This window comes from Bos mutus, chromosome 9, assembly GCF_027580195.1.
Source record: "Bos mutus isolate GX-2022 chromosome 9, NWIPB_WYAK_1.1, whole genome shotgun sequence".
NCBI lineage: Eukaryota > Metazoa > Chordata > Mammalia > Artiodactyla > Bovidae > Bos > Bos mutus.
Genome location: NC_091625.1, coordinates 50,607,080 through 50,621,020, shown reverse-complemented (window position 1 = coordinate 50,621,020; position 13,941 = coordinate 50,607,080). Strand labels below are relative to the sequence as shown.

General features: G+C 42.7%; 1 protein-coding gene across 6 annotated transcripts in view; it reads right to left on the bottom strand.

Annotated features, from left to right (window-relative positions):
• The window catches only part of FAXC (failed axon connections homolog, metaxin like GST domain containing), a 78,058-nt gene that overhangs the window by 14,993 nt on the left and 49,124 nt on the right, over positions 1–13,941 (bottom strand). For all 6 annotated transcript variants that reach the window (XM_070376566.1, XM_070376565.1, XM_070376568.1 and 3 more), the window contains one exon: positions 12,671–12,787. In XM_070376566.1, the coding sequence (XP_070232667.1) occupies positions 12,671–12,787 (117 nt within the window). The remainder of the gene's footprint in view (positions 1–12,670; positions 12,788–13,941) is intronic.

Here is a 13,941-nt window from a genome sequence, read left to right as displayed (position 1 = left end):
CTGGCATGTAGCAACGAAGACTTAGTGCAGCCAAAACTAAAGAAAAAGTAAAACAAACCACCCACAAGTCCAGAAAAAGATTAATTACATAAATTACAGTGTAGCTATAGGATATTTTGCAATGACTAACTACATTGTTTTGAAGAATATTTAATAACAAAGGAAATGGCCATAATACAGTTAATCAAAAACTGCCAACTTCAGGATATAACTATTTCAACATGATCTCAATTTTGAAACATATATGCATACATGTAGTTGATAAAAGATGAAGAAACATACTACAATATTAACAGAAGCTCTCTGTGGGTGTTAGGGTCACAAGTTATTAATAATCTTTTTATTTTTTTTTTTTTTCACGATTGGTGAGTTTTATTTATTTATTTATTTATTTTAATTTTATTTTATTTTTAAACTTTACATAATTGTATTAGTTTTGCCAAATATCAAAATGAATCCATCACAGGTATACATGTGCTCCCCATCCTGAACCCTCCTCCCTCCTCCCTCCCCATACCATCCCTCTGGGTCGTCCCAGTGCACTAGCCCCAAGCATCCAGTATCGTGCATCGAACCTGGACTGGCATCTCGTTTCATACATGATATTTTACATGTTTCAATGCCATTCTCCCAAATCTTCCCACCCTCTCACTCTCCCACAGATTCCATAAGACTGTTCCATACAATCTTTTTAAAAAAATCTTTATCTTTTCTAAATTTTTCCAGTCAGGAAATATTTCACATCATACACAAACATATTATATATATTTTAAGAATTGTCGAATGTTCAAAGTCTGTCCTCCTACTCACTGAAATTAAGGAAAATTGCCCACTATTCTGGATGTTTCCTGGAGTAGTTTGTGTAACTAAATAATATAAATATCAAATGTAAATAGGATCAAAAAGCTAATTTTTTAAAACTTTTTGACTGCACCATGAGGTATGCAAAATCTTAATTCCCTGACTAGGGATCCAACCCTTGCCCCCTGAAATGGAGGCATGGACCACTGGACCACCAGGGACCACTTAACCACTGGACCACCAGGGAACTCCCAAGAAGCTAATATTTATACACACACCCTCACACAGGTGGCAAGGACAATGTCGCCCTGGCTGTCCCAAAGCTACAGCAGAAAATTGCCAGATCCAAGCCACTTGCACGCCTGGGTGTGAGCCAGGTCTCCACTATTCAGGCTCCTGGTGGTTTGTTTCTACTTCTCCTTCCTCTTGTTACTTCTTGGCAAAGTCTCCACCACAGAAAAAGCAAAGGCAGAGAAAGAAGCTGAGACCAGATTAGTAGCTTGCCTGCACTAGTAGCTCTGATCAAAGGCTTAGAAGGGGCCTGGAATAATGACTGAAATGACTTTTAAAGAGTCACTGTGGACTTGAATGACTTGTGCTTCTCCAGTCCCCAAGGAGAGCTGGAAGCTACTAACTTGTTCTAAGAATCAAAGTGCCTGCAACTATGTGCCAAAAATGCCCTGCAGATGATAGCATCAGATTCTCCCAGTGTGTGCATCTCCAAGTGAGACTCAAAAATCAATTCTCCAAAAACACCAATCATTTCTTTAAAAAGAATACTAAATGCCTCAAGTCCCTCCAGGAAGTAACAGAGGAAAGTGCCAAGTCATAAATAAATCAGTTAAAGATGCCTCATTTCCTTAAGAAGGGATTCTGTACAATCTAAGAGTTCTACTGATATTGGATACCTAAATCCTTCTAAAATAACAGATGACCTCATACACTTGACCCTTGAACAAAGTGGGGGTTAATTCACATAGAACTTATAGTCAGTCCTCTGTATCCAAGGTTCCTCCACATTCATGGATTCAACCAACCATGGATTGTGTAGCAGTATAGTCATTACTATTGAAAAATATTCACGTATAAGTGACCCGTGCAATTCAAACTTGTGTTGTTCAAGTGCCAAATGTAGTGCCTGTGTGCATAGGGCATGTGATTGTATGTGTACAGGGTATGTGTTTGCACTTGGGTAAAAGTATAAGTGTGTGAATAAGTGAGTATGTACAGAACTATGTGAGTAAATGTGTTTGTATTCACAGGTGTGCAGGGAAATGGAAGGAGAGAGTAGGAAGTAACAGGAAGAGAGAATATATACAAAACACACCCCTAAATGAACTAAAAGTAATCAGTATCTTTTAGACCACCATGGAAAATCTGATTACATTAAAGGGAAACTATTTTAAGTGCTACAAGCATCACCAATCTGATAGTCAATTGATGAATTGAATATTCAATTTAGATAATTCCCAGCACATCACAAGACAAGGAATATCTTCATGCTGATTATCTAGAAAATTAAATATAAGCCCATACTATCCTTACCCCCACTCAGTGGTAGTTTCAGAAGACCTTCAACAAATGTCTGATTCCTTCCAACTAAGCCTGGTAAAATGTTATCTGAAGTCCTATCCCCATCAATCTGGAGCGTACTCCTGCTGCCATTAGCCTGGTCTGAACCTCTGGACATACACATGAGTAGACACACACAGACACAGTTACAGCCTTCACCATCCTCCCTACCCACCCACCTGTGACTACCACACATGACTGCTCACCTGCCTCAGTTTCTTATATGGTTTTCCTTGCTTGGTCCCATCCATCCATCCAACATTAATTAAGAGTATTATATATGTTATTCACTGGTGATCTCATGTACACCCCCAGTCTCTCAGCCAGGATATGTAAAGTGAAAAGCCTTAGTTTTTCAGTCATGTCCAACTCTTTGCAGCCCCATGGACTGTTGCCCACCAGGCTCCTTGGCCCATGGATCTGAAAGAGCTAAGCTTAGGCAGGCAGTCCAAGGCCCTATGAGGAGGAGGTGAACATTCTCTGCTCATGCCTTCCTTGAGCCTTATGCAACAATGTATCTTACCCTAGAACTAGCCTTTCTTTAGGTCCCATCTAATAATCACAGCACAATGTCTTAGTCATGGAAATGCTTTTCTTAGACTCTATGTTAATGATTATAACAAATCTTGCCTGGAAACCTGTTTCTCAAGACTTGTACCTCTGAGTACACAGCAACAGTGTATCTCGCCCAGAGACACTGCCGGAGCCGTTCTCTCTGGCTAATCTTGTGCCTAAGTTATCGCAGGATGTATGCCTTGGGAAAGGGTCTGGTGGAACTCTTACAACCTTGAGGTATTCTTTTTATTGATTCTCAGCAGCTAGTTGAGAAGTATATAAGACTCTGCTTCAACTAGTGAGGCGGGTACTCTCCTACCCACTCCCAGTGCCTCTTGCTGCAAGCTTTCTCTATCCCCATTACTTTAACAAAATCTACACAAAGCTCTGAGTGACTGAGACTGCCTTTGGTCCCAGACTTAAATCTTCTCCTTCAGAGACCATGAATCTGGCAACACTGTTCACTGTAAGCTATCATCTTGGGGTCTCGTCCGGGATCTTCAAGACAAAGTAAGAACGTTCAGAGCTGGGACTCTTTTGCTCTTTTAATGTAAAGTCTCTACTTTCCTAACTCAGTGTGTCTGTCTGTGTGAATGTGCAAGAAGCAAGAGCTGTGTCCTGCTCCACGGTTCCATGGTGATCCTCATATGGCAGTATGCCTGCCAGGGTTTATACTGACCTGCCAGTGTCAAGAACCAATGTCCTCACGAGGGGAGTGGTCAAAAATGGATGAAGAGTATGGACCAAACTTCTTTTCCCCGGTCAGCCTTTCCTGGTCTCTCTGACTGCTTTCATAACTGCTTGAGGAAGTCAAGGTACTAACCTAGTATGCCGGATTGTAGACTGTCAGGAGACTTACAATCCATGCTGTTATTGAGTTTTTCTAGCCAGACCATCATTCCAACAGGGCACTGCAGGCAGGAACACATTAGGGAGCTAAGTGGAGCTCTAGCTCCAGGGACATCTCTCAGACTGAAAATTACCCTCCTGACCCCAGAGACCCAGAGATGAGTTCTTGTTATGGCCATGCCTCCAGAATATATGGATGGATGTATTACTGGTGAACATGAGATTCCTGAAGACTCAGATCAGGGAACCCCAGATTTGGGCAGATTGGAAATGCAGCGGGCTTCTTCCCTTGGTAATGCAAGCTCTTTGTGGACCAAATAAAGCCCTCCAGTGACCCTTATTTCAACTCTTTAGATATTCTTTTTGTACAATCTGCTGGACAGGAATAGAAAGGTTGACCTTGACACTCCATGAACATGAAAGATTATTCTTTTCCTAGCAGGCCAGCCCTCCATCGCCTCCTTTTTTATCACATAGGCAGATATGGAAGCTCTCAGAAGGGACATCTTGGCTTTTCTGTTCGGCCCTTTATAACTTACTGCTTCTACTGCGGTCAGGAATGTGCTCAGGAATGTGCACAGACACACAGAAGATGGGTGTTTCCCCTAGTGGTCTGAGCTTGGGAGACATTCTGGAAGGCTACTCTGCTCTACCCCAGGTGACCTCAGAGGAGGAGCAGAAATCAGGCAAAGGTTTTAATGGCGAGGAACTGGACATCAATCTGGGATGCCATCAGGTCTACCCCTGGTGCATCTCCACCCCTCCTAGGTGGTAGAACCGGGATGGACGACAGTGGGACACCCGCACTGGTAAGGACAGATTAACTTGGCCAGGGAAGGAAGCTTAGGTAGAAGACCTGTCTCCACTCCCATCTAGAGCAGGGAGGGATGCCTCTGGTAGAAAAAACCCACGGCACTGGGTGCCGCTTTTTTCTCTCTTACAGATGGGAGCTAACAGTTCCAGAACCACCCCTTTGAATTGTATCTTGAAAAACTGGGATAAGTTTGATCCTCAGAGCCTAAAAAGCCCCTTCTAAACAGGATCTCTTTACTTTAAGAAAAGCCCTCACCTTCCCGGAGAGACAATCCCTGCTGGGACAACACCTTATCAATCAGGCTACCCCTGTCATCAAAGCCAATTTGAACACTCTCTGGTTTAAATTTTAGCTATGAAACTATGACTACAAAAAAGAGAGATGACATTTTTGATACTGAATGGCCATGATATTCTTTAGACTCCGGAGAACACTGGTTAAAATGAAATCTTTTTGAAATTCCAAAACTGGTTATTTTTGCTTGTGCAATTAGGAAAAAGCTGGTTTATTAAAATACTTTTTTTTTGGAGCTCCAACCCTGCCTGAGAAACAAAAAACATGCCTGGGAAAAAACTCTGAAGTTACCTCTTATCATGTCCTTGAGATACACAGCCCATTCTGTCTGGGACTCCAGCCATGAGCAAACTGGTAGAACTTCAGGCCAAAGGAAAAAAAGGCAAATAGACATTTTAAGTTTCAGGCAGAAAACTGTGAGGTTTCTGTCTGTCCAGATATGTGTGTCCCAGTGTGTGTCTCCATCCTTGGACAACATTGCTAAAGGCTAATTGGTCAGTGAGCTCTATTTAATTGGCCCAAAGAAAAGTAAGTGCTTACGAATCAAACAATTCTAATTTAAGAAAATTAAACTAAAATGAATTTCAGGCTTGTGTGAACTGGTAAATATTCACTATTGAATTGATACCTGGTATTGATGTTTGTTTATTGATCTAATTAACATAGACATTGTGAAGATACTTTTGCCAATGATATAGCTTTGGGTGATTTATATTTACCATTCTACAAAATGATGATATAAAGTACAGGTCATGGTTGCTGAAGGAAAGTAGGATGTGTGTTTTCAATAAAAAGGCATAAGGAATGGAATAACATTCTATTAAGGGAAAGGAAGTAAATCTGAACTTAAAGGTGGCTGTTCTCTGAATGGGCAAATAAAATAACCACACAGAAGTATAAAAAAGGCTTGTGGCAAGGGGAAGAGAGTTTTGTGTATGATGCAAGCTTCTTAAGACATTAAACTGTCTTTGAAACATTTTATTGTTACTTTGACTAAGTGAATAACTATTGTTTCACAGTGAATAAAAGCTGGTACCAATCTGGAATTTGGTTTTCTCTTCCTATTAAAAGAACAAAGTTTTCTTTGAATGTGGCCTTTGATGACAGACTATGGCACACATAGACAAAGCTCATTCTGCTTCTACAAAAATTAACCCCTCATCAGGGAACTTATGGAGAAGGAAATGGCAACCCACTCCAGTGTTCTTGCCTGGAGAATCCCAGGGACGGGGGAGCCTGGTGGGCTGCCGTCTATGGGGTCGCACAGAATCAGACACGACTGAAGCGACTTAGCAGCAGCAGCAGCAGTGGGAAACTTAAAACAGATAAACAATGGCTAGAAACTAAATAGTTGGGGTTATGGGAAATCCAAGACAGCCACTTGGCTTTTCCTAGCTCCCCGACAAACCTCACTTTTATTTGATAAGATAAAGCCTTTCCTGGCTTCAGGGTTAGTATCTCACAATGGAGAACAAATGTCTAAAATATGTTTTCTACAATCTCCAGTGACTGGGGCACCCACTTTGCTGGACAGGTAGTACAGACATTGGCAAGAAACTTCACAAGCTTCTTGGAGACTATCGTTTTCACTGACATCCTCGGTCGTCGGGCAAGGATGACAGAACAAAGGCTAGGTTACATGAGATTGAATAGACTGCTAAATATGACTCAATTTTTATGACTTTTTCTCTGACATATTACTGGCTTCTAATCTTTGTTTTCAGATATAAAGAAGCTCTCTCCTTAAGTTACTGATGGTTTAAAACAATTTAGTGATTTACACCTGTGGGTAAAATTAAAACATCTTTCTTTTCTCTCTGCCTCGTCCCTCGAGAAACTGGAGACACTTGGGTTCTGAACAGCCTCATCAAGGTAAAAAAGACTGTTTCTGGATATATACAGAAATCTCAAAGTATACTGGGGAGCTCTAAAAGAAAAAATCCACCAAACTGATGTCAGGCCTACAGCATCTATTATGTTTCCCTAAATATTAAGTTCTAGTTTTGTTAATTAAGGTCTGTATTTACTAAAACTCACTTCTGAGATAGTTCCCTGCGGTTATGTTACATTGCTAAGAGGTTTAATTAAGTTATTAAAAAGGACACTCTGAGCTTATCTCTAAAGCTTATCTCAGTAGCCAGTCTTTGAATAAAGATAAAATGCTCCAGGATATGCAACCAGGAGATTAACAACAGGCTGTAGTCATTTAACAAACTAAGTCATCTCCTCCTGGAGATGTCACTGGGCTATACCTAGTGGAAGTTCTTGACTTAAGTTCTTACTTATGATTTTACTATTACTGCTAACTATATTGCTTTCTATATTGCCTGTTTCAAGAAGTATTGTCCCTTACATTATCAAGTGTGTGACTGAGTCACAGTTCCATATGAAACCCATAGTTATAATGGTGTGATTCTGTATATGAGAAGAAGCAACAAGAAGGAATGTTTTCCTGGACCAAGAGACTAGTGAGACAGGTGAGGTCTAGAGACTTTTGCTACTCACAGGGCCTAGTCCAATAACAGCACGTTGAGTGGCCCATCGGTGAAATCTTCGACAGATCTGGGAATGAGCCTTCCCAGTACTGTGGGACAAGGTGGTCATGAAATGCCCCCCAAACTATGGTCAAACTCAGGGCCATACAGGGGCCCTGCAACTGGAAACTGGAACTTGCCATGGGCATCTACAAAGATTAAATCATGGACACTACAGCTGTTGACCTTCAACATCTCCTGAATGGAATTCAGGGTGGAAATCAGAAATTAGGCACTCACTCTGTGCTCTGGAAAAATGGACAAAACAGGACTTCGGAAAGTTAGATATTTTCAGGTAAAGATTTTCTTGAACCCAAATTCTTGTATCTTCTCATACCTAAAAAAATGCTAAAATTGTCAGTGGTGACAACTACTTTGGCTAATATGTTAATACCACAATAAGAGGCTAAAGCCTACTTGGACAAACTTAGACAACTGGCTACCTGGCTATCAGTCAGTTCAGTCACTCAGTCGTGGCTGACTCTCTGCAGCCCCATGAATCACAGCATGCCAGGCCTCCCTGTCTATCACCAACTCCCGGAGTTCACCCAAACTCATGTCCATCGAGTTGGTGATGCCATCCAGCCATCTCATCCTCTGACGTCCCCTTGTCCTCCCACCCCCAATCCCTCCCAGCATCAGGGTCCTTTTCAATGAGTCAACTCTTCGCATCAGGTGGCCAAAGTATTGCATCAGTCCTTCCAATGAACACCCAGGTCTGATCTCCTTTAGAATGGACTGGTTGGATCTCCTTGACAGTCCAAGGGACTCTCAAGAGTCTTCTCCAACACCACAGTTCAAAAGCAACAATTCTTCGGCACTCAGCTTTCTTCACAGTTCAACTCTCACATCCATACATGACCACTGGAAAAACCATAGCCTTGACTAGATGGACCTTTGTTGGCAAAGTAATGTCTCTGCTTTTTAATATGCTATCTAGGTTGGTCATAACTTTCCTTCCAAGGAGTAAGTGTCTTAATTTCATGGCTCCAGTCACCACCTGCAGCGATTCTGGAGCCCAAAAAAATAAAGTCTGACACTGTTTCCCCTGTTTCTCCATCTATTTGCCATGAAGTGATGGGACCAGATGCCATGATCTTAGTTTTCTGAATGTTGAGCTTTAAGCCAACTTTTTCACCCTCTTCTTTCACTTTCATCATTTCTTTCTTCTTCACTTTCTGTCATAAGGGTGGTGTCATCTGCATATTGGAAGTTATTGATATTTCTTCTGGCAATCTTGATTCCAGCTTGTGCTTCTTCCAGCCCTGCATTTCTCATGATGTATTCTGCATATAAGTTAAATAAGCAGGGTGACAATATACAGCCTTGACGTACTCCTTTTCCTATTTGGAACCAGTCTGTTGTTCCATGTCCAGTTCTAACTGTTGCTTCCTGAACTGCATATAGGTTTCTCAAGAGGCAGGTCAGGTGGTCTGGTATTCCCATCTCTTTCAGAATTTTCCACAGTTTATTGTGATCCACACAGTCAAAGGCTTTGGCATAGTCAATAAAGCAGAAATAGATGTTTTTCTAGAACTCTCTTGCTTTTTCAATGATCCAGCGGCTACAAGTCTCCCTAAAATATCTGTCTATGTTGGGGTTCAGACTCATTTTTCTAAAAAGAAATGGTAATATTTATTTTGTCTGTTAAGATTCAGGTTGTCATTCTTTCAACTACTTCTAACTGGGTCTGGGATACCTACATTGAAAATGTATATGAACATGCCAAATGGCTCCATTCTTATAAATAGGACAGCCCAAGTGTTGACTCTATCTAGACCAGGATCAAAGTTACTTCCAAATGTAACCTGATTCTTTGACTCTTGCTTGGGCTGCTGATTATAGTAATTCTTTTACTGATATTTAATCTCTGCCTTTTAATCTACTTGTCTAGTTTGTTCTTTCTAAAGGATACAATGGCTTCCCAAAGTAACAGTGATGCAGAGATTCTGGTCACTCTTCAAAATGGACTCCCCTGATGTTCCACTCTTCTCACAGATACAATCTTGATTTAGAAGCTCTCCTTAGTGGTAAACTATCTTGAAAGTAATAATCGTAATCATTTTATTCTTGCTCTTTGCTCCTTATATATGTAACTGTATAATGAATTTTGTATCTAAGCAGCTTGAGACATTTAAGTTACTAATGATTGTTCATGCTTCTAGTTTTTACTGCCTCCTCTAGCTATTACTCAGGGCTCCTGGATCAGAGACCCTCAATATGAGGGTAAGGAGAGTATGTTGCCTCAACAATTTAGGGTCTGTGCCCCTTACCAGCAGGAAGAAGTTACCAAAAGATTGCTCCACCCCTTTCCCTGGCAACCATATTCTCCTAAAAGAAAAAGGGAGGAATGAAAGAATTAAAGCTTGGGCAGGCAGTCCAAAGCCCTTTAAGGAGAATGTGAACAGTCGCTGCTCATGCTTTCCTTGAGCCTTATGCAACAATGTATCTTACTTGAGAACTGGCCTTTCTTTAGGTCCAGGAACTAATGATCACACAGAATATCTTACTCATGGAAATGCTTTTCTTAAACTCTATGTTAATGATTGTAATTGTAACAGATCTTGGCTGGGAATCTGTTTCTCAAGACTTGTATCCCTAATTAACAGCAACAGTATATCTCATCCAGAGACATTGCTGGAACTGTTCTCCCTGGCTAATCTTGTGCCAAAGTTATCTCAGGATGTATGCCTTGGGAAAGTGTCTGGGGGAACTTACAATCTTGAGGTATCCTTTTTATCTGTTCTTAGCAGCTAGTTGAGAAGTATATGCTGCTAAGTCACTTCAGTCATGTTCGACTCTGGCGGCCCCAGAGATAGCAGCTCACCAGGCTCCCCGTCCCTGGGATTCTCCAGGCAAGAACACTGGAGTGGGTTTGCCATTTCCTTCTCCAATGCATGAAAGTGAAAAGTGAAAGTGAAGTCACTCAGTTGTGTCTGACTCTTAGCGACCCCATGGACTGCAGCCTACCAGGCTCCTCTGCCCATGGCATTTTCCAGGCAAGAGTACTGGAGTGGGCTGCCATTGCCTTCTCCGGAGAAGTATATAAGGCCTCACTTAAATCTGTGAGGCAGGTACTCTCCTGACCCCTTCCAGTGCCTCTTGTTGGAAGCTTTCTCTATCCCTGTTACTTTAATAAAGGGAAACAGTGGAAACAGTGTCAGACTTTATTTTTTTGGGCTCCAAAATCACTGCAGATGGTGACTGCAGCCATGAAATTAAAAGACGCTTACTTCTTGGAAGGAAAGTTATGATCAACCTAGAGAGCATATTCAAAAGCAAAGACATTACTTTGCTAACAAGGTTCGTCTAGTCAAGGCTATGGTTTTTCCTGTGGTCATGTATGGATGTGAGAGTTGGACTGTGAAGAAGGCTGAGCGCCGAAGAATTGATGCCTTTGAACTGTGGTGCTGGAGAAGACTCTTGAGAGTCCCTTGGACTGCAAGGAGATCCAATCAGTCCATTCTAAAGGAGATCAGCCCTGGGATTTCTTTGGAAGGAATGATGCTAAAGCTGAAACTCCAGTACTTTGGCCACCTCATGCCATGAGTTGACTCATTGGAAAAGACTCTGATGCTGGGAGGGATTGGGGGCAGGAGGAGAAGGGGATGACAGAGGATGAGATGGCTGGATGGCATCACTGACTCGATGGACGTGAGTCTGGGTGAACTCCAGGAGTTGGTGATGGACAGGGAGGCCTGGTGTGCTGCGATTCATGGGGTCGCAAGGAGTCGGATACGACTGGGCGACTGAACTGAACTGAACTGACACAAAACTTTGAGTAACTGAGGTTGTCTTTGGTCCCAGAGTTAAATCTTCTCCTTCGGAGACCACGAATCTGGCAGTACCATTCACCATAAGCTACCAGAATCTCCAGGCAAGAATACTGAAGTGGGTTACCATTCTCTTTTGCAGGGGATCTTCCCAACCCAGGGACTGAACCCAGGTCTCCTGCATTGCAGGCAGATTCTTTACTGTCTGAACCACCAGGGAAGCCCAAATATTGAAGAGTAACCACCCAACATGGGGCTTGACCGCATGACCCTGGAATTAAGAGTCCCATGCTCTACTGATTAAGCTACCAAAGCCCTGATTAACTCCTCTCATTCCCCTTCCCCAAACCAAAATATAGAACCTTGATCCCCACATTCCTAACACCAGGTACTTGCTTAGGTACTGTTTCAAACCAGAGACGACTCAAAGTGGTTTCCATTCATCCATGCAGAAGAAGCCTCTCTCAGAGGCCCCAGCAGCCATGCATATTCCAATACTCCACTCCAACACACACACACACACACACACACACACACAAACTAACACACATGACGATCTGGTCCCTTAACATCAACCCAGGTTGAGTTGACTTTCCCTGCCCCACTGCCAACAAGAACTTGACCCCTGGCAACTATCCCCATCCCTACCCTCACACATATGTTCATCCTCTAGCTCTGGCCCCATTCAGCCCACTTTTATTCCACCAGTTTAGAATTATAATTCTCACAGGCCTACATCAAGATCACACAACAAAGATACAAGATTGTATTTCTTTGGTCAAAACGTACATATAATATCAATAATAATACCTCACATAGCACCAGACTTACAAAGAATCTGTTGACATTTTTTCCTCATTTTCCCACAAAGTTCTTGAATTTTCCAGCTCTACTACTCTCCAGGTATGATCTACAGACACCCAACTGGAATAGAAGGGAGTGTTTTGAACTTATGACACAGAATCCTATGTACCTATATCCACATGTGAACTATCTAAGACCAGTCTGTACTCAAAAGGAGAATGCGAGATAGGCAGTGAGTCCATCGCGACCACCCAACCTCAGGTGCCGCAGTGCTGGATAAACCAGAAACTGGAAAGCCACCACCATCCAAAGGAAATTAAGGCAGACTGACAAAACTAGGACACTAGGGGACTTTAAGTCCTGTTTCAGTGACAAGTATGAAATCCACTAGGTAGGCTGCTGGAAGAAAAGCCCTTGTGTAGAACGTGGCAGGACTTGTGTCAGCTTTGCTAGGAACATGGTTTGTGCAGGATGACAGGCGAGAAGCCCCATCTCTCCTCCTCTGCCTCTACCAATCCTGACACAGAAAACCAACCTTGGCCCCGGACACCACAGCCTGGTGTCTCCACAAAGCACAGCCAAGCTCACAGGCTTGGGCCCAGAATTCTCCACTGTGCTGCCCCCACCCCCGGCCCCCAGCAACTCCCCAAACCTGAGAGCTTCATAGGGCTTGCCTTTAATCAGCCGTTCAGGTCTCGTCCCAGGTAAGGTCCACATTGCCTGGGCCAAGTGTCCAAAGACAGTAGCATCGAGGGTGGAGAGCTTGGGCCCCATGATGTACTTCTTGTCACCTGCAGCAGAGAAAGAGAGAGGTCACTGGCTGGCCCTTGCTGTCCTGCTAAGTCACAATGGCATTCAGCATCTTCCATCATACATCTGCTTAACAGAGCATCAGAAGCTTTGCAAAACCAAATGCATGCACCTTCTTTTACCAAAAACTAGAAACAAAGGTAAAACAAACAATTCTGTGATATATCAACTGATATGATAGCACAGCAGGGAAGTAACTGGGAATATACCAAGGTAAGCGGATGAGGGAGGGGGTTCATGGAGAAAAGGGAGAACTGATCACCCCTAGAACCCCAGAGGCACCTCCTTGTCTCCAACTCCAGTTGTTAAAGCTTGAAATGCTTAAGAACATCTGGACATTTGCTTAAACCATCTCAAGTCAAGCACAGCCAGCCTCGGCACTTACTTTATTAAATTAATACATTTCCTTGGGGAGAACCAGAACCCTAAGCTACTTAGGAAGTCTGGAGGAAGCAAGGCTCTGTATGATGTCTCCATGGTCTTGGCAAGGTTCTCACCACTGAGCACCAACAGGAAACAAACATAAAGAGAAGCTTTAAAACTTCAGGATAAAAAGGCGGCCCAGGAGGAAATGGATCCATCCTCCTTCACATCCTGGTCCCACTGTTATTCACTATGAAAGCCTGCTCATTAATCAACCTCTCCAAGCCTCGGTTCTCCCATCTGGAAAAGGAGATGATATTAAAGGTATTTCCTAGGACCACTGTGGGGATTAAATTTCATAACACATGTAAAGCACTTAGCACCAAATCTGGGTAACTCATCAAATACCAGCACTCATGATAAGAGCCCTTCTGTTTTTCCAGTCTAGTCCATATCTCACCCAAAGCTAAATCTCTAGGACATTCTTTTCATAGTGACACTGCCTTTCACAACTTTTAATGATTTATGAAATGGGCTATGAAATACAGTCCAAACTCAACCTGTAGTCCAAGGCTCATCACATTCTGCTCCCACCCACATTCCGGCTTTGCCCCTCACCCTTCTTTAACCCAGCAGGCCTGGGACAGCCCCATTCACCAGCCCACTTCATGCTTCCCACTGCTACACCTCTGCTCATGCTGCACCCACACATCTCCTTGCCCTCCCAAAACCCATATGTGCCCCCTACTTCTCTCCATCTCATAAACTATAT